The sequence below is a fragment of the Typopeltis vanoorti genome, chromosome 13, assembly GCF_054136105.1.
Source record: "Typopeltis vanoorti isolate ZY-2024b chromosome 13, IOZ_Tvanoo_1.0, whole genome shotgun sequence".
Classification (NCBI taxonomy): domain Eukaryota; kingdom Metazoa; phylum Arthropoda; class Arachnida; order Uropygi; family Thelyphonidae; genus Typopeltis; species Typopeltis vanoorti.
In genome coordinates this window covers 84,839,275-84,866,624 of record NC_143561.1, presented here as the reverse complement: position 1 = coordinate 84,866,624, position 27,350 = coordinate 84,839,275, and the positions used below count along the sequence as shown (strand labels likewise).

Below are 27,350 nucleotides of genomic sequence, written 5' to 3'. Positions count from 1 at the left end.
AAATAAATTATCTTGCAATAGATGTAATTTCCTAAATAAAGAAATAGAAACACATTTTTCAAGGGGGTACGAGAACTTATTTTTAGATTCAAGGGGGGGGGGGGTGCTGATCACTAAAAAGGTTAAGACCCACTGCTGTAGAGCAAACATTTAATTAATATTATCATGTAATTGTTTTACATTAATGTTTCTCTTGTAATAAAAACAAAATAGCAATTGGAGATTTTCTTATATTTTTGTCGTATAATCCATCAGGGCGATATTTAATTGTCTGGCTCAGGGTGCGATCTATTCTACCGACGGCTGTGATTGCATACAGATCTTGTATACAAGACATCGTCTTAAATTAAAAATCATGGACATGTGGCGGTTTACCAAGCCACAACTATAACAAAGTAATACATCCGGCAAGCAGAAAGTGAGGAAAGTTACGAAAAAGCAATGGTGTTATATAGTAATTTATCAAAGCGGTGGTTTAGTTTCTTATCATTACTGATTACATTATTTCATAATACACGCTGCAGTGATTAAAGAGTGGCTTCGCAACAAAATTAAGAAGGTCCCTAATGTTATTGGAGTTTCTGTCAGTAGTGAAAGTGTATCATAATTTAAAAATGTAAACATTCATTCACAATGCACGTTATTTTAGTAGCTGAAACTATGGTAGTGCACTTTTATTCTGTTTGGGTTCGCTGTACGTCGCCTGATCCAGTTAGCCGGTTTGTTCAACGTGACCTTGTTGTTTTTAAAGTCACATTCCACTTTCTTATGGTAGTTGGAACCATTCTGAGTTTATTTTCTCTATTTTCTCCGACTATGGCTGCATATCGAGAAAGAACATTTATAATGGTAAAGCCCGATGGAGTACAGCGTGGGCTGATTGGTCAAATCATCCAGAAATTTGAACAAAAAGGATTTAAACTTGTCGCCATGAAATTTATGGAGGTATGTTCAAATGTGCACCGTGAAGAAAATGACCGGTGTAATGAAAAACTTTTTTTCGTAAATTTTCTCATTGTATTTTCTTTTAGCCTACATATTCTTGTACTTAAAGAAATAAGAAAATTATGTTTTTACTTCCGAAAAATATCAGATGCAATTTATGTCTTGATAGGAACAACGGTTTGCCGAGTGGATAGCTCTTCCACTCACCAAATAATAGATGATTTTCATCGTCTGTGTGAGGCTACCGCCTTTCTTACTGGAGGCCTGAAGTTGCATACAAAAATTGATATCCGGCCTTTTCCGAGCGCACAATCTACGGCGAAAGATCAGTGAACGGAAGCGATGATTTATTATTGCATTGAATTTTTGTTGATTGTTTAGTGGATAATAATCAAAAAAGCGTATTAAAAATGGGGCGTGTGTGTAAATGAGAGATCAATCCTCATGCCTTAAGTTTGCTTGGTGGTAATTAGAATCTGATGTGCGGAAAATTCAAGAAAGCATTTTATTTGTTGGGTAGAAATACTGGAAATTGTAATCGGGTATATTTACAATCTCTTATGCACCAAACATGTAGCAAACAACTGGTAAGCATATCCACACACTTTACTAAAGTGTGCTGTAGGTTTAACAAACTCCCATATGAGACTGTGGATTGATCTAAAAAAAAAAAATACTTCCAGGTGTAAAAATTATTTTTATAATCACTACCCACTTATTAGGGAGCTGAACTCACTTGGAAAAATAACATTTGTTTTCTAAAGTATCTGATTATGTGACCCTTGGTCAACCAATTCCATTAAATTTATTACATGAAGTTTAAGATGATTTCATCCACATGGACAACTTGGTAATGAAAATAAAAAAAAAATCTGATGCATGATGTCTTTATTTCAACCTAATAGACAGCATTCAAAGGCCATATTAATGACACATATGACTAATGTAGAACAGACTGCCAAAAAATAGCTGGACATGAAAAAACAATGCAGTTGCTAGACATATATACACTAAAGCTAAACACTATTTGTGACAGGTAGTCCTCATTCTGAATGGAAATACCTTTTACATGCTGACACTTGCAAACCTTACATCAAGCAACAATATAATTAATTTACTTGTGGTTACTATACTTATTGCAAAATTTTGACAGCAGTAATGATAATAGAACAAGATGTTATAATTGTAGACATCTTCTCTTGAACTTCAGGGATATGATTTTAAATATGTAACTGTTACTACTAATATTTACAATCATATTCCTAATGTTCAGGAGAAGATGAGTCTAAAAATATAATCGATCACTAGATACTATGAGTTGATATTGTGATAAACATTCATCATTATCTATTATCCTCAAATGGTTGCCATGGAGATATACTGTTATCTTCTTTATGCAGAAATAGAGTTCCAGATTTTATTTTATTTAGTATTATATTTTTATTAAATAAAAATAAATATTCTATTTTTGTCCAGTCTCTGCAGCTGCTTGCCAACTGGCAAAATCTACTTGCCAGGTGCAAGTGTATTTGTTGAGCCTTGATGGGAATAAATTTTCTCTGTCTAACCATTGCCACATAAATAAAGGGAAGGGTTTCCATTTGAGGCTTGAAAATGTTGATTCCACTGATTAACTCATTACTTCAATCACCTTCTAATACTGTTGACAATGAGAATAAATTCTTTACAAAAAAATCATGGATGTTAGATATGTTTGCAAATGAACAACATTAGTTTGTTTCGCTATGCCCATTCTGAGGTTTATATAAAACAACTGAAGAATGAAGGAATTGATTTTTATGTAATTTAATATTAAAACCATTGAGAAAAAAAATTAACAAGCAATTTTAATTTTTTGTTAAAACTGGTTAGTAATAACTACCACTTGTGTGAAGACCAAAATACATTTTCACTTTACCAGTGATGCACACAAATTATCCTTGGGCGTTGTTGATAATTGCTTTCTATTAGAGAAAGCAATTATCAATATTATTTCCAGGCCTACATGGAGTCAAGACTAATCACAAGAGGCCAAATACTTGCAGACTATAATGCCTGTCAAACCTTACCTTGAAATATTCAACAATGGATGTTCTTGCAACACATTCTCTTCATTTACCATTTGCCATGCAAAAAATCTCCTTTCACTTCTTTACTTACATGACCTTAATACAGTTTCTGGGATGAACTCTCATTTTTCCACTACCTATTACCCTGTGCAATAATCCCCAATATCTATCTGATAAGCTCCTCCTGCCAACTTACCTCTCTTCATTGGTGCACCCACATAGGGGGGTCAAGGGGCCCCAAAAGAAAAAGGGAAAAAAAAGACTAGAAAATTTTCTAAAAAAATTCCTTTTTTTTTTTTATTTATGTTGTGTCGTGTCTTCTATTTCTATACTACTTATGAATTAACGGTCAGATAAGATGGGAATACCCTATAGCTCTCGGGAATCACGGCCATTGTGAACGCAAGGCGAACGAAGTAGTGCTCGGGTGATACTTTGTTTGCCCGAGTCAGGCCATAGATCACTGGTATCATGTATTGGCGATCACTACAGATGCTCAGTCATAGGTCGTATGCAATGCATAGTGTGTATTCTCAAATTGTCTACTCGACTCGCTCCCCCCCTCCCCAAGATTAAATCATGAATGCTTGCTCGTCCCCCCCCCCCCCAAGATTAAATCTTGAGTAATCGGCCCCCTCCAAGATTAAATCCTGAGTGTGCCACTGCCTCTCTTATCACCTCTTCTTATCTAACCAAGCTGTGCAAAACCACATTCCCTTGATCTGTCCTTATACTTGATATTTCAAAGGTCTGAGACAGTCTGTCACTTGCCTTAGCACACTGTTTATGGTTTTCTTATCATCATGGTATCTGCATTACTACATCAATGCAAAATAAATAAATAAAATAAAATACAAATGTGACCTTTACTAACATGGCATCCCCATTCTTCAGCACATAGTAACCTTCAACCTATTCAATTCCCTTGTAACAATTAGAGCTTCTTAATATTACTCTCTCTCATTTTGCATCATCAGCAAACAATTGAATATCTTTTTTTCAAACATTGAACTAGATCATCAGTATATAAACATCCATGTAACCAGGGCTACCCAACTGGCTATCCCATTTGTGTTCAATTTTGACAGTAGTCCATCATATAATGTTCTTAGTTTTTAAGATTTTAGATGAGAGATGAATTCACTGTCTAGTTTGAGACCATTATCCCACTTATTAGAAATCTGAAGTGGCTTGAAAAAGTTCAATGTTTGATTTCTAGAGCAGGGTTTATGGGTTATGTAAAAAATACATATATAAATATATTTAAAAAATGTTAAAACTCCATGCCTACCCACAGTGCTAATGTACATTAGGTTTACAACCTTTGCTGAATGGGAGTTATCTAACTAAAATCTATGAAATGCTTAAGCGAACCAGAAAACTACTTTTATAAGTATCTCCTCAGTCCACTACATTTGTCACCCTATTATAAAATTAAGTTACTGAAGCAAAATACATCCATAACAATCCCATGCTGGTCTTTTGTATGCTATCTCTAATCATTCCTCTGATTCTTTTACCATTAAATCTGATATATACATTGGACTGTAGTTAGATTTTCGTGACTTGGATTCTCCCTTGTGCACAATTTTTCCCTTTTCCACTCTCTTCTAAAATTGTCCCTGTTTTCCAATTTGTTAACAGTCAAGCCAAGGGTACTACCACTTGATTAATATTAATTATACCCAGTTGGCATTATTCACTTGCACTAATCTTCATATTGAGTAACATATCTGTAGTATTGAGATACAATCCTAGGTTATGTTTTGATGTGAGAATAATACTTCTGAAAGAATTATGTTTGTTTAGAAATGATTGTATGTTTCAACTTTGATTTTCCCATATAGGACTGATGTTTTCAAGTATTATTCTGCCCCCCCCCTCCCACTAGAGATGTAGTAAGATAACATTTTCTGTGACTATTTAAATTCATTCATTGTTTTGGAATAAAAGTGTTGTCAGTTAGAAATTCATCTCTATCAACTGAACACATCATTCCATAAATCTAGTGATGTAATATAAAATTTGCATTATAGGGTATGATGTAATCTGAAACCATATAAAATCTTACATGTTTGAATTTAAGATATCAGGAATCAAAATGTGATATTTTATTTTATTTATTTCTTCAGAAAAGGTATGATAAGCATTCTGTGAATAATGGTATGGTTGGTGTTGTCCTTGCATTAATAGTCCTTGACTCCATGAAATATTCCATAAGTAAATAATTATTATTTTATTTTATTAAAAATATTATATGTATATTTTTTAATATTTTTTTTTCATGAACATGTTTATCTGTTATATACTTAGATGACAAAATTAATGGATAGGTTAGGAGCTGGTCATAATTGTCTTGAAAGTATGTGTTGATTTTAGCAGATATGATCTTCATGATAAAACTGTGGAAACAGCCAGCAAAGACTAAGTCCTAACGTTGATGTCCACGTGGATAGCATACGTCTGCTAATGTCTTGAGGTGGCATGTTAATTTCATTATTCATTGTGTGTGTGTGACATCCCCAACATGCTTATTAGAGGCTGAAAAAAATTAAAGGCAGAAAAACCAAATTATCTATTCCTTAGCTCATTTATGGTACTAATACTTTAAGCTTGCAGCCTTTCATAGTCAGATTCACATAAAAAGAAATATAAAATTATGCTTTCCATGATAACCTGTGGATGTGAATCATGCTATGTCATAGTGTGTAAAACATAATAGATGATTTGCATTTGCTGTATATTTTACCTCTTATTGAAGAACCTGAAGCAGCACAGAAAAAAGTGTGATCTCTGTAATAAGAATTTCTGGCTTATTTAATCCTCAGTACCGATGTGTTATAGGTTTCCAACCATTTGTAATGACTTGTTATGGAAAGGGGGGAAAAAAATTATTTGAGAGCTGAATGTTTGTTGATTATCATAAATCCACATCCCTTTGAATAAAAGTAGTCTGTAAATCTTGGAATTTTTGGAAACTTCTGCTATCACTGTAGTTCATGCTTAGGTATACTATACCACGTGGATGACATTCAAGACCAATGGAGTAGAATGGTTAACTCCTTTTCCCATAGTTTCCTATGAGCATTGATTGTGTATGTTCTCTCCAATTTACATAAAATTCAACTACGGGCCAATGTATATATCAGATGTAATTGTAAAAGTATCAGAGGAACTAGTTAGAGATAGCATACAAAAGACCAGCATGGGATTGTTATGGATGTATTTTGCTTCAGTAACTTAATTTTATAATAGGGTGACAAATGTAGTGGACTGAGGAGATACTTATAAAGTAAGTTTTCTGGTTTGCTTAAGCATTTCATAGATTTTGGTTAGATAACTCCCATTTAGCAAAGATTGTAAACCTAATGTACATTAGTACTGTGAGTAGGCGTGGAGTTTTAACATTTTGAAAAACCTTGACACTTCAGGAGGGAAAAGCCTATCTCCACATTGTGAGACTAGCTAGCTAACTCATCTTCATTTGAAATGCCTTTATAAAGATTCCTTGTATTATTGACAGGATTCAAATTCACTGTTTCAAGCAAAAGAACAACTATCATTTAGATGTTTGTTCTTTGGATGTTTGCTATAAGCTATAAAGACCAAAAAATTTTATTTTCAGATTTTCACTGAACTTCTCTGCAGTAGCTGGATTGGATTTCAGAGTAGTGAAAATTCTTGACTACTGTGATCCCATTCCATGTTTATAATTATGACTTATGGCTGTTTATTTTTTATCCTTTCCAACCATTTTTTGCGATATCCTGTTCAGCAATGCTTTCCACTCGTTATGTATTTGCTTATGACAACTTGAATCAAGTTGTTAAAGATTGAAAATTTTGTCAATGCATAAAGATTGGAAATTTCACCAACTACACCAACTTCTACCATCATCATTTACACCACCTACTGCCCACCACCAGTATTTTTTTGTCTGTAAATTGTGGGGTATTCTGAAGGCCAATTTGTTTGTAGGGTGCACAAAAACAAGTATAAAAAGATGATGTAAAGTAGTCTATAAAAAAATAAAGTTCATAAAACCTAAATAAAAAACAAGGTATTAAAAAGATATATACAAGAAACAACACTGCATAAATAAAAATAATGTAAAAGATCTATGTATGGTTATAGATAATAATATTCTATAAAAATTAAAAAAAAAAAAATTTCATGAATCTGATAAAATCTGCCTGAGTATATAGGACTCAGACAAATTGTGAATACTATTATTATATGAGTGTCTCTGTGAAGTCAGTATTCATCATGGGAGATCCACATTAACTATTATTCACATGATACCTATCATACTGCTACTTAAACTTATGCACCACTGTGGGGCACTCACAACTACCTTTGGCAGATCATTCCACTCATTCACCACTTCTCCAAGCAAAGAACCTAGTCCACACACCCCTTACTAACCAAACCCTCTACACAACTTCCAGGTGTGACCCCTTGTTCTCCTGCTACTCCTCATATATTGAAAAAATTCTTTTGTGTCAGCCTTATAAGAATCCCATCAACTTCTGCAAGTCCAACACAGCTTCAATGTCCTCATAGGAAACAATCCACAGACCCATCAACAATTTAGTCACTCATCTCTGAATCCTCTCCACCACATTCTGATCTCTAAGAAACCCAGTTAACCAAATCTGTGCAGTAGTCACGATGTGGCTGAATCATAGCCTTATAAAGAGGGATAATAATCCTCCTATCTTTACTTGCAGTGTGTTTTTCAACATCCAAGTAATCCGTTGAACTATTTTTCCAACTTTTGCAATATGTCCTCTGAATATCAAATCTGTCCACCATCACTCATAAAATCCCTAGCCTTACCAGTTTTCTCCAATCCATTACCATCAATATGATACAAATTATGTAATATTTTCATCCCAAAATGCATTACCTTACATTTTGAAACATTAAATTTGCAATCATTGTCTTTTGCTCACACTGTAAATTTATTTAAATCATCCTGCAGGATATCTATTATTATTATGTGACACCTCCAGGGAGTCCAAAGACTCATCGAGGGAGAGTACCTGCTCTACAGCTCTATCTCTGCCATTCAATCCACCAACTGACCGCAACTTCATCAACGCCATCTACCGCCGACCACCACTAGTATTTCCAAAGACAATCGCAAACATCCATGCCCACAGCGGGATTCGAACCTGCAGCCTTTTGGCTGGAGAGCAGATACGCTGACCATTCGGCCAGCCAGGCTAGCATATCTACATCACCTTTTATCAACTATTGCTCTCATCAGCAAGCAACTGAATAACCCCCCCCTCCCTTAAATCCTCTGCTCTATTATTAATATTAAATTAAAGAGGAGTGTCCCTAATACAGAACTCTGGGACACTCCACTAGTCACCCTCATTCTCCTAAATTCCTTGCTTCTACTTCACTATACACCACCACCTGATGTCTGTCTGTCAGCCACCCTCCCTATCCATGCCACTGGCCTCATATCAGTTCCCATTTTCTCCAGCTTATGTAATAGTTTACCATGCATATTCTGTCAAATACCTTTGCAAAGTCTGTCACTATCACAGTGTAGCCATTTACTTTATCCAATCCTGCTGTCACTTTATTATAAAATATGAATAAATTACTAAGGCAGGACCTACCTTTTGCAAAGCCATGCTGTCCCCTAAAGAGTATCATATTCCTATCTGCCCATTCCACAAATAAGTTGGTTCTCCTCTTGGAAACTCAGACCACAACCTCATACAAGTCTCTTTTGCTGCAGAACAACCTACACCCACCAGTTCACAGTCTCGTGTCCTTTGGCGCTACAAGAGTGCCAACTAAGAGGGCCTCCATGACTTCTTTTCCTCCTTCCCATGGTCCAACTACTGCTTCAGTTCTTCTCATCCAAACATCTGCTCAGACCGAATAACAGAAATCATCCTCACAGGAATGAAGGCTTTAATCCCCTATTCCACTCCAAATTCTCAGCCACCATCCAAGCCTTGGTTCTCAAAAAAGTGTGCCAGTGCTGTAGAAGAAAAAAAAAAACCTCTCCTTACCACAACTGACTGAAGACCAAAACTTCAGCTGCCCTCTCTGCTTATACTGCAGCTTGCAACAGTTGCAAAAGAACCATCAAGTCGAAGTCAGATTTTGAAAGGGCCAAATGCTGCAAACTCACCTCCTGCCAAAATGGCAGTCACTCTGGTCCTTTGCCAAGGCCATTGGATTCAACTTCTGCCCACCCAGATTTCCACCATTTTCCCCCAACTCCAGAGATACCAATTGGTCTGTAATTTGCTCTTTCTGTCTTGGAGCCAACCTTTATGTACTAGAACTATCTTATCTTCTTACCATTCCTTTCAAACTTTGCCAGAGCTTTCAAACTTGATTAAACAACTTTGTCAGAGACACTGCAGTTCTCTTGCACATTCTCATAGCACGCAAGCTGCCATACCAACCAGTACCACTGCTGTATTCACATTGATATTTTTTAATATGTTGAGTACCTCCAGTTCATCTACCTGAATTCTCACATCAGTAGCTGCATATAGTTTCCACCTGGATGATCCACTGCAAATTGATCTCTTAGTAGCTCAACTATTTCTTCTGTTTCTCTCACCTTCCCACCATTAGCACTAAGTAAAGTTATTCTTCTTTCTCTTACTTGCTACATAGTGAAAAAACTCTTTTGGATTTTCTTTGGTCTGCTTAGCTAATTTTCTCGCATAGTCCAATTTAGCCTACCTTATCACACTAGTTACCCTTTTTGCCTGTGCTTTGTATAATTTATGAGCATGCTGAACACCTTTTTATTTATATTTCTCCCACAATGCCTTCTTTTTTTGCAACTCCTGCTTTATATTGCTACTCATCCACTTAATCCCTAATTGGTTTACTCTCTTGACTCTAGGGATACTACTTCTCCCAAACAATCCCTGACCACTTCCTATGCACTACTGACATTCTTACCTTATAGCTTCTTAAGCCACAGCAGTACCCCAAGCTGCCTCCTAACTCTTTCATAATTATCTGCTTTATAGTTCAGTATAAACCCTTTCTTGACAGAGAATTCTGTATGTTAGCTAACTGCACTGTCACTTTCCCCTGATTGGAGGAAGAGTGTCTAATATAGTTATCTTCTAACGCTATTGTCTAGATCCAACACTCTCAAATCCCTGGTCCCTCCATTATGTGTTGTTTCAGTTAATCATCGCTTAGTACCTATATAAATACCATTTGTCTTGCTATGTGTCCTTTTTTTCCCTTCCAATCTATATCGCCATAGTTGAAGTCTCCAATAATAGCTCTCCCTATGCTCATTGTGCTTATCTGCCAATGCATGGCCTCTGCTCCACATCTTCTGGACCCTCAGATCTATAGCAGCATCCAACAATGTATTTTGTCCTATTAGCCTCTTCTCACAACAAACAGCCTCAAATGAACCATCTCCCTCATATCTGCAATCCTTAACTTCTATTTTGTTGATTGAAGTTCTTCAGCTATCGTTAATACTCCTCCTGTCCTGTTCCCTCTATCTTCTCTGAAAATACAATATCCCTTACATTCTATCCCTGTTAAAAATATTAAGTTTTGAATTAACCTTTTTTGCTGATGAAGTATTCAGATTTCTATTACAATTAACTGCATAACTTCAGTAACATAAGAATTTGTTCATTTTTGTATATCTTTTATTACTATTATTAGTATTGTGTTATCTGAATTGATGATGTCTTAATCCTTATTTTTCTTAACCCATGTATATACTCATTATATCAATCTTATTCATAAAGAACAGCTATAAGTTTAATATAATACTGTTATTTTAAGCTTCTAGATATTGTTTTCAATATGTTAACAGATCTGCTGATTATTAATAATATAAAAATAAGCATATTTGGATGCATTTAAGCAGAACACATCTTTGAGTGTCTTACTAGTTATATTAATTTTTGTTTACCTTAACATATTTTGTTTGCTAGGCTGATGAAGAATTACTTAAAAAACATTACTCTGATCTTGCCGGACGTCCTTTCTTTAAAGGACTTGTGAAGTACATGCAGTTGGGGCCAGTAGTACCTATGGTTAGTTAATTTTTTTTTTTTTTAATCAGTTAATATTTATAATGTATTTCACCTATAAAAGTTTCCACATAATATGAACTGTAGAGTTGAAGTTTTCTGTAGCTCATATAGTGTATTAATTATTTATATTGTTTCTAAATGATAGTTTATCAACAGTTACTTCCTGTAAATGGCTTATTTTATATAACATATTTACAACAAAACAAGCATGTGAGACATCAGGAAATGCTATAGAGTTTAGTAAATCACATGGCTTCATTCAATCTATTAATGCAAGTAGCTAGTTGCATTTCACTTTTTTAATATCTCTCTCTCTCTCTCTCTGCTTACTATGCCAGTGAAATGAAACAATTTACTCTGCAAGTTACTGCTTACACACGGAAAATTATTTTATCACTTCTCCTGTTCTGCAAATATTTTTTTAACATGTGATGTATAGTATATAATTTAAATACAAAGCAGAAAGGGAACTACAGATAACATTGCTGTTTCAAAATATGTTTTATTATTTTTGCCTTCAGGTACACAGAAAAAAACGCCCCCCCTTGGCACCTACGGTGGCAGGGGGGGGCGTTTTTTTTTCTGTGTACCCAACCCTCTGAGTTCCAGGCTGGTAAGCCGGTAAGACAAAAAACATTTCAAATTTCGGCTTATCTTTTTATATATATAGAGTAGATATATATATACATACACCTCTTGCTCACTCACCATTAGGTCTTCTCTCATTTCATTCTCTGCACTTCAGTTTCTGATTTCACACTAGAATGAAACACCCTGATAATCTGCTCAGGTGAATACCTCAACTATGTTCTCTGCAGCAGTTACCAATGTCCTGCTTTCATCCATTAACCTCAATGAAAATTCTGATTTGAAAGATTATTTCTCGATTCTGCTGAAGTAATGGTAAATATCTCAAAAAAATTGGCTAAATTGGGATATAGCTATTAGAATATGAAAGTCTGTATACTCTTTGTAGAAAGATTCTTAGCTTTAATTAACAAAGGAAGACTTTGTTTCAAGTCTAGTCGGCGACTAGAGGAAATTTTTCTAAGCCTTTTTTTGACCGGTTCCCGAGTTAGTTGATCTCTGGCACGGGCAAGCAGGTTTTTTCTCCTGGAAACTCTGGTTTTTCGTCCCGTAAACTCAAGAAAATCGACCGTAGAACCCACATTATTTCAGACATTAAATATATTGTGTTATGGTTAGGGACCACGTGATGGCGGCTCTTGTGCCGTCTCTCTTCACTGCGTGCCACTTAATTAGTGATAGCCTTGGGCCAGCTATCTCTGATTGGCTGCCAGTGGAGATTGAACTGTCCACTCAGTCTCCAAAAGTTAGATAGGGTAAACAACCTCGCCTACTCCCTATAAAGGGAACAAAAAGGCATTAGCTGACATATGCAATGCAAGCCTTGTGTCCTAGAGTTCATTACCATTACTGCTTATCCACATCACCAGCTTGTTTTTTATGCTCCTGATAATGCTAGCAAAATATACAACTTAAAATCTAATTAATACATAATGCTGCATATGTTCAATTATTAAACTAATTTTATGGTTTCACTTCTGGACATTATTAGATCCCAATGTTTTGCTGTTGAGGACTAACAGTTTTGTCTGAAGCAATGGGGGGGAATCAACCCCATGCAATTCAAGATTAGGTTTAACTGCTATTTAAGCAAAACAGACCAAACCAATTTTGACTCATTTTTTGATTGTGGGGAGGGATCCATAATACCTTAAACTTGATGTTGGAGGCTTAATGGATTGTATACAGCACTCAGAAAGGATTAAAAACAGAATTTAATTCTTCCTGTATTTCGTCTCAGTCAATGAGACATCTTCAGGGATTACAAAAAAACTAATGTAACATAAAAACAAATAACAAACAATACTAAGCCCAACCATGTGGGACACACTAAAGTCCTATCTAGGTGGAACGCCCTCTAAGGCGATGCCGTCAGTGCCCTAAGCCTTGGCCACAATTTCGTGGTCGCCCCGAAAGAAGTGTCGGTGCTTAATGTGATGTTCAACATCAAACGCGGGATCTGTTGCTTAGCACGGGAGATAGCAAACAACATCAGACTTGACGTCGCTAACATCCTCGCCCAGTCTTCGCCTCCTAGAAGTAATTTATTGTCCTCCCAACGAACTGCTCTCATGAATTATGTATTGTTATCACCAGAGCTGATAAGGGTAATGCCACGGAATACAATCGAAAAATGGAGATTATCCTCCAAGATTGCTCTACCTACACCCCGCTAGAACACGACCCCACAAAAAACACAAGTTAAAAAACTAAAAAACATACTTAAAAAAGTGTCTTCCTGGCCCCCGGAAATCACGAAAAAACTCAAACCTTTCTGTCCCCCACCCCCGAATATACGGTTTACCAAAAATCCACAAATCCAATTCCCCTCTAAGACCTATAGTAGATGCCACTAACTCACCTTGCTACAAACTGTCAAAACAGCTGGCCAACTCTCTGACCCCTACTGGACTTTCCACATCCTATATAAAAAACTCTACCCATTTCAAAACCCTCATAGAAAATTTAACCTTAAATAACACAGACATATTGGTAAGCTTTGACATCTCCTCATTGATTACCAATATTCCCTTAATTGATACCTTAACACTCTTAAAAACGTTTTTCCTTCTGACATCTTAGATCTCTTTTCCTTTGCCATTTATTCTGGTTATTTTTCTTGGAAGAACAAAATCTATAAGCAGATAGAAGGAACCGCCATGGGTTTCCCCCCCTCTCTCTCTCTCTCACCCACCCTTGCCAATTTTTATATGGAAGATTTTGAAAAACGAACCATAGACTCCCCCTCTCAAACCTTCCATCTGGCTAAGATATGTAGATGATGTTCTCTATTTGGCCTCATGCCCAGACACAAGCCTTCCTCAGTCACCTCAACAGCCTACATCCAAAAATCCAGTTCATGATGGAAAAAGGAAAAGAACAATTGCCTACCCTTCCTAGACACCTTAGTTACATGCCTCACCAACGGTACACTTTCCTTCACGGTATATAGAAAACCCGCGCACACAGGCAGATACATCCACAAACATTCCCACCACCACCCTGCTCAACAGTATGGCATTATTAAAACTCTTACCAAGAGAGCCCACAATCTTTGTTCCAGTGGAACCACCCTTACAATTGAGCTTGACCATATACACAACATTTTCCTCTCCAATGGCTACAGTGATCACAGCATTAGAAAAATAATCACTTCCTCCCCCATTCCCTGGTCTTCTCTTCAAAAAGAGTTTAGAAATGCTGTCACCATACCCTACATCCGTGGCACATATGAAAAAATTGCCAAGATTTAAAAAAAAATACAACCTACACACAGCATTTAAGCCCCACCGCAAACTTGCTACCCTCATCCGCTCTACAAAAGATCAGCTCCCTCCTCTCTCTCAGTGCCTGGAGTCTATAAAGTACCCTGTTCCTGTAAACTGGCGTACTTTGGACAGACAGGCAGATCAGCTACTATCCGCCTGGAGGAACATAAGTCATACATCTGCAAGCACGACTATGGTCAGTCAGGCCTGGCTGACCATGTCTTGGATACAACCTACAGGATCTCATGGAGGAAAACCACCATGCTCCACCACAACAAATTCAAAAGAGAAAGACAATTCCTAGAATCAGCAGCAGCTCTCAGGAATCAACCAAATCTTAACAAATATGGTTGCATTAAGCTTCCTAAGATTTGGGAAACACTTATCACCAGAGGTCCCACTTTACATTCCAGGCACCTACAACTGCCCTTAGAGGGCTCTCCACCTAGATAGGACTTTAGTGTCTTCCACGTAGTTGGGCTTAATATTGTTTGTTATTTGTTTTTATGTTACATTAGTTTTTTTTGTAATCCCTGAAGATGTCTCATTGACCGAGACGAAATATAGAAAGAATTAAATTCTGTTTTTAATCTTTTCTGAGTCTGTATACAATCCATTAAGCCTCCAACATGACGTTCTCACAGCACTTAAGCCTCTACACCTGGAAATTGGTTAAGATCATTTACAGACAGCAATGTTAGACTGTATCCATGGGCTATACTTACACTTTTCCTGAGGTGGGTGGGGCCCAAGGCACTAGAGTGCTCTGTGGCCCCAGCTAGAGACTCGTGCACAAGTATGGCCCTGACTATATCCCTATGGTTAAAAATAAATATGGGGATGAAATGGATTTATCATGAGATTATGCAAGAACTGTAGAGGAAGAGGATGTCATGGAGGAAATATAAAGTGAAGAAAGTTTTTTTTAACTTGAAAGAAGGCTACTATAATTTACTTTGTAAACAAAAAAACAAAGTAAATTATAGTAGACTTCTTCCTTCTTTTGCCTTGCAGTGTCGAGGGTTTCTATTCATTTAACCACAACTGTACACTAGGATAAGGTGGTTAGCCCCATGCCTCCCAGTGTATCCTATGTCTGTAGAAGCATTGAGTTCTCAAGGCTGGTTTGCCTGCTTGTAGGATGAAAAACCTCAGATAAACTGGGGAGAAAAACCCTGCAGTCCATGCCCAAGACTGGCTAACTTGTCTGAGAAAGATCCTAAGCTCCTCACGTTAGCAATGGGAATCGAACCCAGGACACTCCTTTCCCAGGCATACGGTTGCAAAGCACATAGCCGAGTGGCTATGCTCTTCACAATCAGTCAGAGGATGAGTCTCAATAGATTGCACTCTGGTGGCTGCTCTTCTAAGCACAACACCCAGACCAGTACCTAGGTCATCTGTGGACGATTTGGTGCCCACACGTCACACCTGAATGGTGTGGCATAGGAATTGGCAGCGACATAGTCTCAACTTGATGCTTCCATTCTAGTGGTCTCATCAGCAGAGCGATCGTGCCATAACAGTATGAAAGCAACTCCAGCTAGTGCTGCCTTTCAACATGCAAGACACGAACAGTATTGTTGCAGTGGCTAGATAGAGGCGTGAGGCCTGTATCTCACTCCAGAGCGAGATACAGGCTAACATGTAAAAATAAATTGTTGGTTGCTGCTATAGACTAGGAAATCCGCAGAAAGATGTAGATGCCATGCATGAGCAGATTTATACAATGAGTGCAAGCCGAGCAATTATTATGGGAGATTTCAACTATGGGGACATAAATGAGAAGGAGAAAAGGGATCATGGCAGGAGGGAAGTGGAATTTATACAGTTGCTAAAGGATAATTACCTTAAACAACATGTTGTAAAGATGACCAGGGTTGGATCTGGTAACAGTATCAGAAGATATATTCATAACCAAGGTAGACACTCTGCTCCAATTGGGGAGGGTAACCATGCTGTCTTGTTTGGGAAGATTGCTAAATATGTGGAATTCTCGATCAAAAAGGGTTTATATTGAACTATAAAGCTAGTAATTATGAAAGACTTGGAGGTATCTTGGAGCAATGCCATGGCTTGAGAAGCTACAAGAAAAGAATGTCAGAGTGGGAAGTGGGCAGGGGATTGTTTGAGAGAAGCAGTATTGGACTTGCATACCCCCAAGTCACGAGGGTAAACCAAGTGGGGATTAAGTGGATGAGTAGAGATATAAAGCAACAGCTGCAAAAAAAGAAAATGTGGAGGAAATATAAAGAAAAAGGTGATCAGCATACTCACGAGCAGTACAAAGTGCAAGCAAGAAAGGTGAGTATTATGGTAAGAAAGGCCAAATCAGATTATGAGAGAAAATTAGCTAAGCATACCAAAGTAAATCCAAAAGTGTTTTTTCGCTAGCAAGTTAAAGGAATAATTGAGTTGCTGACTGATCAACTCAATTATCAAAGGTATTATCGTCCAGGTGGAGATTTTGCAGTTGCTAAAAGCAACAGACACACATCAAAATTAAGGTAGATGAACAGGAGGTGTTCAGCATGTTGAAAAATATGAATATGAATACATCATTGCGACTGGATGATGTGTCAACCCATCTTACATAAATGTGCAAGAGAACTGGCATTGCCTCTGATGAAGTTGTTAAATCTAAGTCTCAGTTCTGGCATGGTTCTAGGGGAGTGGAAAGAAGGCAAAATAATTCCTTTGTATAAGGGAGGCTCTAAGACTTCAGTAGCAAATTATAGACCTATCAGTATCTCAGGAGTAATAGTGAAAGTACTGGAAAAATTGGTCAAAAAGAGAATTCAAGAATGGATGGATAGGAATATGATACTCTGAAGGACAACATGGATTTGTTAAGGGCATGTCCTGTTTTGATAATTTATTCACATTTTATAATAAAGTGACAGTAGAATTGAATAAAGGAAATGGCTACACCATACTACTACTACTGGACTTTGCAAAGGATTTGGCAGAATACCACATGGAAAACTATTACAAAAGTTGGAGCAAACGGGAATGGATATGAAGCTAGGAGGATGGCTGACAGACACCACAGAGCAGTATATGGTGGAGTGAAATCTAGGAGAATGAGGGTGACTGAATGAGTACCTCAGGCTTCTGTACTACTGTAATTTGTATATGAGTGATACAGGCAAGTGATGATGCACAACTGGAGTGAGCATTAGTTGATAAAGATGATATAGATATCCTGCAGGATGATTTAAATAAATTAAGAGTGTTGTCAAAGAATAATGATTGTCAGTTTAATGTTGCAAAATGTAAAATTATGCAGTTCAGGTTGAAAAGGTTACATACAGTGTATGCAACCATTGGTGTATTGGATCACAGGAAAATTGATGAGGCTAGGGACTTGGGGATAATGGTAGACAGAGGGCATATTGCAAAAGTTAGTAAAATAGTTCAATGAATTACTTGGATGTTGAAAAACATGTAAACAAGTTTTTTTAACAGGTCAAGTCAAGCTCTGACTTGACCACATTTTGTCTGCTGCACACAGATTTGGTTCACCTAGGTTTCTTGGAGACCAGGAGTTGGTCAAAAGAATTCAGATGAGTGACCAAGATGGTGACAGGTCTGGAATACTACTTATGAGGATAGGCTGATGGTTTGTGGGTTACAAAATTTAGTTAATAGGCAGAAAAGAGGGGGCATGATAGAAACTTATAAGATATTAAAGAGGTTTTATATAATTGATAGAAAGGAAATTTTTTCAATATATGACAAATAGAGAACTAGGAGTCATCCGTGTGGTTATTAAGGGTATGTGAACTAGATTTTTTGCATGGAGAGTGGACAATGAATTTCTTTGTGGAATGGATTGCCAGAATTAGTTGCGAGTTCCCTGACAATGAATGAGTTTAAGGAGAGTCTCCCACGATGAGTGTTCAGACTCCATGGAGATACCATATAATAATAGCATTTAATTTATGAAATTGTTGTCCTAGATGGACAAGTTGATTGCATCTCTGCTCTCCAACCAACAGGCTAAAGAGATTTGAATCCTATTGCCTGTTGTGGGGGTTGTTTTTCGAAAGTCTTTAGGTGGTGGATGATTTTCATTCTCTCATATAAGACTAGTATCATGCTTATTGAAGCTCTGAAAGGGGCTTGAAAAGGAACTGGTTTTTGGAAATATTTGGTAATATTTTAGGTATAAACAGAACATTTGAATTTAAATATTGTAGCACTGTTTTTTTGAAGAATTTTAAGTTAAGAGTTTTTGTTTTGTTGTTAAATTCCAGGTGTGGGAAGGCCTAAATGTAGTAAAAACAGCAAGAGATATCATTGGTGCTACTAATCCAATGGAATCAAAACCGGGGACCATTCGAGGTGACCTTTGTGTTCAAGTTGGAAGGTAAGATTATTAGTTTGGTCTTACTTTTTTTTATGCTGAATTAATCCACAATTTACAAATTGAACTTTTAAGTTTTGTAATAAATATTTAACCTTGTATATACTGTACTGTTTATTTGTGCTTGCTTTTGTTGGTTTTGTGTGGTTTATCAATGACATTAGAAACTATTGTCCATAAATCAGCAACTCAAAGATCAAATTTTGTGTTGGCAGCTGAATTTGTGAAAATTGTTTTAAACAGTTTTCACAATTCATACACTTTGTGTGCATTGAAGAATGTGAGATATATTAACTGTAAGGATGAATGAAAAAGAAATAGTATTAGTGTGTGAGACAGTTGCTTAGATAAGACACTGTTGTTGTGCTATAGGTTTTACAGCCTCTTTTGTTTGAGGCTGATTTTAGAAAAAAAAAAGTGTGCTAAGAGACTGAAGTGTTTGAAAAAAAAATAATAATAACATGACTAAAAATATAACCATGTTTTAAGGAAATTACAACATAGCCTAATATATTAACTAAAATAACTTTAATTAATGCTTCCTGTATTTTGCAAAATCAAATTACGATCATCAGGGAACAAAAAACATAAGATATGGTCTGTAGGTGGTTGAAAGATTGTATAGATCTACCAGGTCCCTTGTGGTTGTAAACTATCCTACTATTGCTGAACAGGCAGGACAGCAAGCATCATAATTGCTAAACATGAGTACTGGAAGCACTGGCTCCCACTGAAGAGACCTCAATAAAGATCGAAACTAGTCTGGGTAGTGGCCAATTCCTTAATGCATAACATTATACATATCCGCAAGGAGATGTGTTTTGCATTATGGGGGAGATACTGGGATAGGAGCGTTGGTAGCTTGCTCCACCTTTGCTACGAGTTGCCTAGTGTTGTACTACTTACCCAGGTAAGATAGTACAACACCATATTCAGTCCTGAAGATATTTTCAGGCGCAAACTTTGTTTGCTCTCACTGTATAAAATATAAATGTGAAAGACTTTTCATTGAATCTGCTTTAAAAAAAATTACCCTAACATCAAAATATTGGGTTGCATAAAACCCCAAATTTGGAAAACTCTCATCCTCTGCACTCTACATCCAAGGATGTCTTAGCCCACTAGAAGGTGCTATTTAGGATTTTAGGCCAATTCTCAGTTGACATGCTTCATTTTCAGTACTTAATGTAGTGCCTGTTTGCATGTATTTTTTGTTCCCTGATGATGGCAATTTGACTTTACTGAAATATTGGAAGTATTATTTAAAGTTATTTTAGTTGATATATTAGCCTACATTGTAATTTCCTTAAAAATACAGCTATTAGTAGTCAAATATATAAGCCTTACCACCAGACCAGAAATATCATGTACGACACTTCTGAAGGGAGGCAAATATTAACACTACAGGGTCTAAAAATGAAAGAACTGGGTTTGTGATGCGTGTTGAGTAATCAGGTGTTATAATAAGGCTGTGGGAATGGGCTACACATTGCATGCTTTTAGTAATGTTGCCATTGTACAAGAATTGTTTTAGGATAGATGTTTTTAGTTATAAACCAGTCTATATATAGCTGTAGTTGTAGTTATAAAATTGGAAAGATCTATTAGAAATAGAATACAGGATTGGGTACATAAACATAGGATTCTTCATGATGCATGGGTTTGTGAAGGGAAATTCTTGATTTAGTAGTATATTTGTAGTTTATGATAAATAGATAAATTTTGATTCCATCTGATAGACAAGTTATAAGATGGGAAGTGATTAGTCAGATGGACAGATTTTTCTCTGTGAATGATTACTGGAAAGTTTTTTTTTGGGGGGGGGGGGGGAGTATCCCAGAAAAAGAATAATAACCAGTGAGTTTTTATTTCCTCTCATGAAAAGATATAAACTTGTACTCCAACAGCACCACAGCTGGGCTCAGGGTTTATTATCTTTATTTTTTACGTAACCCCAAAACCCTACTTTATAGACCAAACTCTGAACTTATTGAACTTTTTAAAGACACTTCAGGCCTCCAGTAAGTGGGATGGTCTTACATCTCCCACCTAAACAGAACCACAAACATCCATGTCAGAGCCTGTTGGTTCGAGAGGGTATGCTACGCACTCAGTATGCCGCAGGGTTCGGTTCTTTTCTTAGGCCATTACTTGTTAATGATATTTCGTATGGATTGATGCATACTAAATATCATGTTGTCTGCTCTCTTCAGGAAAAATTAAATATCCATTTAACTTGTATGAATTGAGTGAGTTGCAGTTTTCATGGTAATGGTGCAAGGCATTGCACTTTGGAGTGCAAAGATATAAGTACTGTATTTGTACTGTAACCATGCTTCAGGAGGTGGATGAGATTTTGAAATATTGCGAAGAAAAGGAATGTAGGTAGACATAATTAATAAACATGAAAGATGTTTTATTTTATAGTAAATTTGCCCGAGTATAAAGATCATCATCATCAGTATAAAATTTAAATTATACAAGTAATGAAATGAAGATTCAACAATATGAAAACTTGAGAATAGTTCTCATTCTCCTATCCTTGCATTTTATGGTTTTATGGAACAATTTGAAAAGAAACTGCTCAATAACATCCATCTTAGCCCTCCTTATGGTATAAATATGTGGACAGTATTTTTGTAGCATGATAGGATTCCTCTTCTGAGTTTCAAGATTTCATTGCAATGATTTTAATGCTGTTCATCATTGAATATACTTTACTTTTGAAATGGAAGAGGATCGTTCTATTTCTTTTTTTTAGATCTTATTTTTCACCAGCCAGATGGAAACCTTCAGAAAACCCACACTGGACTTCATATTATCCATGCTTAGTCACATCACCATCCTTGTTAGAATCTGGTCCCATTAAGTTTGATACATTGGACTCACTCTAGTGCTGCTGAAGCAAAAATGAATTTTATCAAGACTGCAATGAATTCTAATTCGGAGAGATTAGATTAGTGAGAACAGCATAATCTCCTGGGCCACGTTTGCTGATTAGCATAAATCATACTCAAATTTTGTTTCTCTGGTTATGTCTCTTACATAAATGTGAAATGGTATATAGACTTGATCTCACCTTGGCTTTATGCTACACCAACATTTAAGTATCGCATTCATATAAGATATTTTACTGGATCAGATTGCCAGATCAAATTTTTTTTTCTTTTTTTCTCCAAATCATTCAGTCTATACGGACTGACCATTCAAGCGATATATATATCATGTTTCCCCGAAAATAAGACAGAGTGTTACATTAATTTTTGCTCCAAAAGACGCATTAGGGCTTATTTTTAGGGGATGTCTTATTTTTTCGTGTATAACATGTACAATAAGTGCATGCGTTACAACACGATGTATTGAATTTGATAACGAACATCCGTTCGTTATCAAATGCACACATTATTCATGCATTGTGTCTGTACTCCGATTGGTCATTCGGCGATAAGTCTTGAGTTCATCTGTTTACATATGCTTTTACCTCTCCTCCAAAGGTGCCCACTTGGGTATTTACAAATACTTAATTGTAATTTATATTATTATTATTTTATAATTCAATATGTCTGTCGTGTGTTGCAACGGACGTACTAAATGCATCCATCTGGCTGACGATCTTAACTGGTGCTTATTTTGGGGGTAGGGCTTTTATTACGAGCATCCTGAAAAATCATGCTAGGGCTTATTTTCCGGTTAGGTCTTATTTTCGGGGAAATACAGTATATCCTGCAAAATCTTAGAACCATGCAGAGATTTATATAAACAAAGCATTTTTAAGTATCTTTTCATCACCACAATCTGGGAGATACCATTACATTAAATAGTGTGACGTCAACGGACTCACACAAGCTTTAACTGATACTAATGTTACAATAAACTGTCTGAATTATTAAGCAAATCTTCAAGATTTTAGGTTGCAAATGATTTTCATTCCCAAGTTTGAGGCCACTTCTCTGCTATTTGGAGACCAGACATTTGGTCTCTGAAACAGTCAGCTTTCCAGATTAATGTCAAAGTTATGTCAGGTTAAGTTAGTTTACAACTTTTTTTTTTTTTTTTTGCTGTCATTGACAAAAAGAAAAAAGAATGTGTACATGTTTTCATTTCTAATACTTTGCAATTGGCCCTGTTGTAATGTTAGAATTTTCATAACCATTCTAATTGATTTCCTCATTTTCAAATGTATGATTATTTTGGGATTACTATAGAATCTATTTTATATACAAATATCATCGTGCTGCACTTCTGAACTTACATTTAGAATGTTATTGAATTTTATGTAGAGAGAAACATAAACATAATAAACATGTAGTTATATGAGTTACAAGAACTATTATTGAAATTATTTGTCTTTGTCTTGCGTGTCTGAAGAGTCCTGAATGAAAACAGTCCCTTTTCTTTTTTTTTTTTTCAGATGCATTTAACATAGAATAATAACCTCTTCTTATTTACATTTTTAAATAAACGCCAAAGCTAACAACCTGGTTATTGACTCTTTTCATTACTTATCATGAATAATACAATGAAATGAATGCTACTGAAGTGATAATCTTCTTACATATCTACTCCAAAACAAAGTATATTTTGTTACTTTAAGAACTGACTGGGACTGATTTCATTTAGGATAAATGTGCATAGTAAGAAATTATATAGCCATTCTTTTCTCTTATAGAAATATCATTCATGGTAGTGATTCTGTGGGAAGTGCAGATAAAGAGATTAATTTATGGTTCACTTCACAGGAACTTATTAGTTGGCAGACAGCATTAGATTCATGGATTTATGAAGAAAACTGAATTTACTTGATAGTGATATATATACCATTCCAGTATTTAACATTTCCTACCACAGAATTTTTTTTTTAATGGGGGGACGAATTTCCTTTGCTATATCTTTTACACATCATTTTAGCTCAGAATGCCTGTAGGGTATTCAGTTATTATTTATCATCATAGAAAACAGAAACAGTTGTATTTTTCAGTGTACCTAATTAGATTATCTGTATTTGCTTTGTATTGCATTTTAAATAAAAACAAAATAATATAGACATGACGTGTGTATGTATAATCTTCTAAAATATTACATAATAGTAAAAATACATTATTATTATTATTCTCTAGGATCACTTTTAATTAAAAACTATCTGACTGGGAGGAGACACAATATCCAGTCCTCACTTGCATGTGGTGTATTAGTAGATATTCACTGGATACTGAACAATCAGGGCTAGGCTGGCAATTTGGGATTTAACCAAATGTATTCTACATTGGTTGGTGCTTAAACCAAAAATAAACATGCTAGTACAACTTCAGGAAACTTTATGCTGGATGGGGCATTGTCCGGTTAAACAAAACCCCTGCTATTTGCACCAGGGAACAGACAAATAATGAAAAGGCAGCTACTAGAACAAATTCCAAGGAAACTTGGAGAAGAGTAAGTTGGGTTCAGACCGAATAGGAATTATGATCAGCTTTTCACTTTCAGATAGACAGTTGAAAAACTGCGAGAACATACCAAGGATCCATTTAGAGTTTTGTAGATCTCAAAAAAGCATATGGAAAGGCGCCAAAAGAAATACTGTTTAGAATGCTACAGTTATAAGGAGTAAATAGAACATTATACAGAGTGATACATGGTCTGTATTTAAGTTGTAAGTCAGCAGGTAGAAATGAAAGAAGTAGAAGGTGGTTTGGTGTAAAATCAGGTATGAAGTGCTCCATATTCCCATACTTCTTTGTTATCTATATATGGATCACATTATAAAAGAAAGCAGCATTAAACTTGATATCAGAATTGGAGATATCAAACCTAGTGCTCTATGAAAATGATGTACTCCTAAAACCCAGTGCAAGTCTCCAGGATTCTTTAACTATATTGAGTAACAGCTGTAACAAGTTTAATATGAAAATTGTCAAATAAAAAGCCAATAAAAACTACGAAAATGGGGCAAGAACATGGAAAGCTTCAATTTCATTCTCGATAGAACCTACAAAACAAATAATAAATTTCAGGTATCAGGCAAAATTTTTAGTAAATATTTCAAATTAAATATGGAAGTAAGAAAGCTTATATGGTGGAGAACAAGTTGAACAAACTTATATGGAATAAGAGAGAAATTAACTAAAACCCTAAACTAGCAGTATACCAGACAAGTTCAAGCCAATTTTAACTTATGGTGTGCACTTTGGTTGGAAAGACGTGGATTCACCTCCTAACTAGGATACAAAGAACTTTTATTAGAGGATTTCATGATTTCATCTGGAGATGGGTTAGCCAGTCTTAATACAGATTATTATTATTAAGAGAGACCTTCAGGGAGTCAGGGCCTCATCGAGGAAGGCCACATACTACACACACACACCAGCTGTCATACTTATTCTTGAATTCATTTATACCGCTTGCACTCACAACATCCAATGACAATCCATTCCAATCATGCACAACCCTATGAGAGGAAAATCTGGCCCTCACTCCCTTCTTAGCGGAATTCATTCTCAGCTTCCAAGGATGCCCTCTTGTCCTTTCCCCACCCTCCATCAATTGAAATCCTGTATAACCTTTTCAGAAATTTGTAAGTCTCAATCATATCACCCCTCTTTCTCCTAGTGCAATGGAAACCAGGAGGCCAGACCTGTGCACAATAGTCCAAGTGAGGTCTTATCAAGGCCTTGTAAAGAGACAAAATGACATCCTTATCTTTACATGTGAACATTCATTTCAGCATTGCAATTATCTTTTGAGTTGTATTTGCAATTTTTGCTACATGGCCCCTGAACTTCAACTTCCTGTCTATTAATACTCCAAGATCCCTAACCTCATCGGTTTCTTCTAGCATAATCTTACCAATACAATACGACAATGGATATCTAATTGAAGTGAATGACTTTACATCTACTGACATCCATTTTTCCACGCCCACAATTTCAGTCTATTCAAATCATTCTGCAAGTACTGCATATCAGCAGCATCCCTACCTTTGTATGTAGGGTACCTTTGTACCCTACATATCTTTGCATCATCAGCAAATAGCTGTATGTCGCTTGTCAAATCCTTCCCAATATCATTAATGTACAGATTGAATAACAGTGGACCAAGCACTGATCCTTGTTACCTTAAATCTTGCAGACTCACATCTTCCATATACTACTTTTTATATGTCAGTCAGCCATCCTCTTATCCATGCTAATATTCTATAATCCAAACCCATATTCTCCAATTTATGCAACAGTCTGCCGTGTTGTATTCTGTCAAAAGCCTTAGCAGAATCAAAAAGTATCATGGTATATTCTTTCCCTCATCTAGTTCAACAGTAACATTGTTATAGAATGTGAGCAGGTTCCTAAAACATGGCCTTCCCTTAGTAAACCCATGTTGCACATTACAAAGTAGAGATACACAGTGAAACCATTTCTGAATGCAAGTCCTAACCAATTTTTCCAAAATCTTCACCACCACTCCTGAAATACTAATTGGACGATAGTTGGATACATCAGTCTTTGCACCACCCTTGTGCAATGGAATTACCACTCATTCTTTCCATTCTTGCAGAATCTTTCTGTTCTGAGACTCATATTAAACAGCCTAGTTAAAGGAATAGCCAGTTCAGCTTAAAACACTCTTTTAGCACGTGCTGATATCCCATCAGTCCCTATTGCTGAATTCTTATTCAGTTTGCTCAACAGTTCTAATACCTCATCCTCATACACCTGAGTTTCTTTATCCAGTGAAGAGGTAGCAGTGAGCTCAACGTCACATACACCAGGTTCATAGCTTTTAACAAAATGGACACTCTTTAGTTGAACATCTTCTGCATCTGTAACCCCCTCACACCATCTGCATTTAGAAGAGTTATTCTTTCATATTCATTTTTTCTTTTACTTGCAGCATATTGATATAATTCTTGTGGGTTATCTGTAGCATGCAGAGCCAGTTTCTTTTCATACTTAGACTTTGCTTTCCGGACAACCGTTAGGACTATTCTAGCCTGTTGCTTATAATTTTCATAACGGACATCATCCTTATGCGTGCAGTATTCCTTCCACATCATCCTTTTCTTACAAATCTCTTGCTTAATAAGATTACACACATCCAATTGACTCTTACCCTATTTATTCTTTAAACTCTTGGGACACATTCGGATATCGCATCATTTAAGTATTGTTTAAATGCTTCCCATGCACTGTCGATATCCTTCCCATCCAACAACTGATGCCATGGTGCAGAACCCAGCATACTCCTCAGATTTTATTGTCTTAAATATTTTATATGTGTATAGTAATCTCCATGTTTATTCTAAAGACTGTTCATTGTTTTTGCTATTATATAAGAGATTTTTTTTATAAAAATGCAAATTTTTAACTTCAGTATAGAAAAAGCTGTTTGATTGGAAAGACGTGGGTTTGAATTTCATCTGGAATGTGAAGAATCTTTATAAGGGCTTTTCAACTGGAGGTGAGGTAGCTGGTTAGGTATGGTGTTGGCAGGGTTATCCTCCCAGAAACTCAGATTTTTATTTGTTTTTTGTCTTCCATCCAGAAAAACTGGTCAGTAG

General features: G+C 36.1%; 1 protein-coding gene across 1 annotated transcript; it reads left to right on the top strand.

The window, feature by feature from the left end:
- The first annotated feature begins 555 nt into the window (after positions 1-555).
- LOC150100327 (nucleoside diphosphate kinase-like) lies at positions 556-23,846 on the top strand. The gene is made up of 4 exons (XM_090402721.1): positions 556-945; positions 10,976-11,077; positions 18,693-18,805; positions 23,472-23,846. Exons 1-4 carry the CDS (start codon positions 634-636, stop codon positions 23,593-23,595), a joined length of 651 nt encoding a protein of 216 aa, XP_090258847.1. The 5' UTR covers positions 556-633; the 3' UTR covers positions 23,596-23,846.
- Positions 23,847-27,350: the final 3,504 nt, after the last annotated feature.

Excerpts from the sequence above, each read along its gene's own strand:
- LOC150100327 (XM_090402721.1), top strand. The coding sequence starts at position 634 with ATGCACGTTATTTTAGTAGCTGAAACTATGGTAGTGCACTTTTATTCT. Across the intron at positions 946-10,975 it reads TCGCCATGAAATTTATGGAG|GCTGATGAAGAATTACTTAA; the intron begins GTATGTTCAAAT and ends TTTGTTTGCTAG. Across the intron at positions 11,078-18,692 it reads TGGGGCCAGTAGTACCTATG|GTGTGGGAAGGCCTAAATGT; the intron begins GTTAGTTAATTT and ends GTTAAATTCCAG.